The sequence below is a fragment of the Amphimedon queenslandica genome, unplaced genomic scaffold (assembly GCF_000090795.2).
Source record: "Amphimedon queenslandica unplaced genomic scaffold, v1.1 AMPQUscaffold_7831_Cont20222, whole genome shotgun sequence".
Lineage (NCBI taxonomy): Eukaryota > Metazoa > Porifera > Demospongiae > Haplosclerida > Niphatidae > Amphimedon > Amphimedon queenslandica.
In genome coordinates this window covers 1-2,234 of record NW_003551889.1, presented here as the reverse complement: position 1 = coordinate 2,234, position 2,234 = coordinate 1, and the positions used below count along the sequence as shown (strand labels likewise).

Sequence of the window (2,234 nt, the reverse complement as noted above, 5' to 3'; positions counted from 1 at the left end):
GGAGACATGGAAGTGTTCCTTATGTTAATTCAGAACTGAGTGTTTTCGAAGTATCTCCTGGTAGCGTGTATCGTTTTAGACTGATTGGTGCTCAGAGCTTATATGCTTATCGTTTCTCCATTGACAGGCACACACTGACAGTAATAGCGACTGATGGACAGTTTGTGGTACCAATTGAAGTGGATTTCATCATAATACACTCTGGAGAGAGATACGACTTTCTTCTTCAAACGAAAAATGACACGTCACAAAATGATTATTTAATTCGTGTGGTAACGCTAGAGGTGAACAGCGATCAAGAGAGTGTTGCTGAAGCTATTCTCCATTATGATACAGGCCCTTATCCTAAAGCTACTGATTATGAAAGAATAGCTCAAAGCTCAGAAAGTGATGCCGTTAGATGCACTGAATCCTCCAACTGTACAGCTCTTAACTGTCCTTTCCTAGTCTATCCTCAATCTTACTACATCAGCTGTGAACATATTCATAATCTGAGGCTACTCTTTCCTGTATCTGATACTGATCTACCTACTAACAATGCTAAAGGTAAGACTAGCCTCTTCTTTAATTTTGGTTTTGAGGGAATCAGTCAAACTAGTGCTATTAATGGTCGTAACTTAAGACTGCCCTCATCTCCACCTGCTTTGTACGATACTCCAGAAAACCTTTACCAAGAATCCTGCAAGAACCTTGACACAAATTGGGAGTGCGATGAGATTGATACTGTTCTTGATTCCGACTGCTATTGCGCTCATGTTGTCAACGTGAGCAATGATCATACCATACAACTAGTAATATCAGCTACTGGACCAAACACTACACAACTAAACAACTTCCTATTCGCTCATCCAGTACATCTTCATGGACATTATTTTCAAGTAGCTGATATACAGTTTGGTCCTACTAATAATATTACTGGAAGGTTGGAGGAAGGAAGCAGTGATATTAACTGTGGAGGAGACCTACTGTGTACTAATCCATCTTGGAATGTAAATACATATGATGACTTTGATCTTGATCCTTCAGCCCCACTGAAGGATACTCTGTTAATACCAGCTGGTGGTTATGCTGTTGTGTATTTTAAAACTGATAATCCTGGTTGGTGGTTCCTACACTGTCATATTGAGGTACATCAATTGGAGGGAATGGGAGTCATCATTAATGAAGAAGGGAAGAAGACACCTGCTCCTTATAAAATGCAAAAGTGTGGTAATTTTGAGCTAACAGTAGATGAGTTTAAGAAAGGAATAAAGGGGAAGCTCAATCCTAGTGGTGTTGATGGTTATAAAATTGCTACTATTGTACTAGGATCAGTCTTAGGAGTTGTTCTGTGTATTCTTTTGATTGTATTGTTTAAATGTGCTTGCTGTACTAAGACTAGTAAGTATAGTAGAGTTTATTAACACTGAACAATGATTAAGTTTTTTTGATACTGTAATGTGATATGAACTTAGGTTTTTTGTTTGATATAAACTTTGTACATGTAGTATGATGATTTTGACAAAACTAATTATGATAATGAAGTGCAGCCAATCAATGCTGATACAATTATAATCCTGATGATTCTGTACTTTCTTTGTCTTTTTCAGGAGATGATAACTCTGAAGTGTCACTGCCTATATTATTGTAAAAAATAAATCACATCAGACTTTATTATTAGTTTTACCTTTGTTGAATGAGGTGCAATCTATCTTTACACGAGTCCTGATTTTTATTAATATGACGAAAACAATCACAAGTAGTGAAACGACAATCATCCCTGCTACTGCCCCAATTAATACACCAACTGTCCAAGGAAGAACACAATTACAACTACTGGAAGATACAATAGCTGGTGTGCTTGACTCCATAACTAATAATAATAATAGTAATGATAACTATTATGATCATGTTACATGTACATGTACTTACCTGATGAAATATGACTAATCATCATCATTGTTGAAGGTGAATATTGGACTTCTGAAGGACACACTACCACTGGTGAATAAGGGATTACTATTAGAAATTATCAAATATTAACATTAAAGCATTTTATTTAGTTAGTCAGTAGCTGCTCTAAAATCCTGTATTTTACTATAAAAAACAGTCAATACACTAACTATGTACCTATGGAACCAGTCGTAACAGCAGACCCAATGACATTAGTAATAGTAACAGTATAATTATACTCATCTCCTTCAGTGACATTAGTGAATACAAACACCTTTTCATAAAGACAATCCATTGATGAC

The 2,234-nt window shown here is 36.0% G+C and overlaps 1 protein-coding gene across 1 annotated transcript; it reads left to right on the top strand.

Annotated features, from left to right (window-relative positions):
• Window positions 1–51: 51 nt before the first annotated feature.
• On the top strand, window positions 52–1,630 carry LOC100631425 (laccase-15-like; the record flags this gene model as incomplete). Its single annotated transcript, XM_003391613.2, has 2 exons — window positions 52–1,380; window positions 1,590–1,630. Coding segments are annotated over 2 exons (1,370 nt in total), but the record flags the coding sequence as incomplete, so codon positions are not given.
• Window positions 1,631–2,234: the final 604 nt, after the last annotated feature.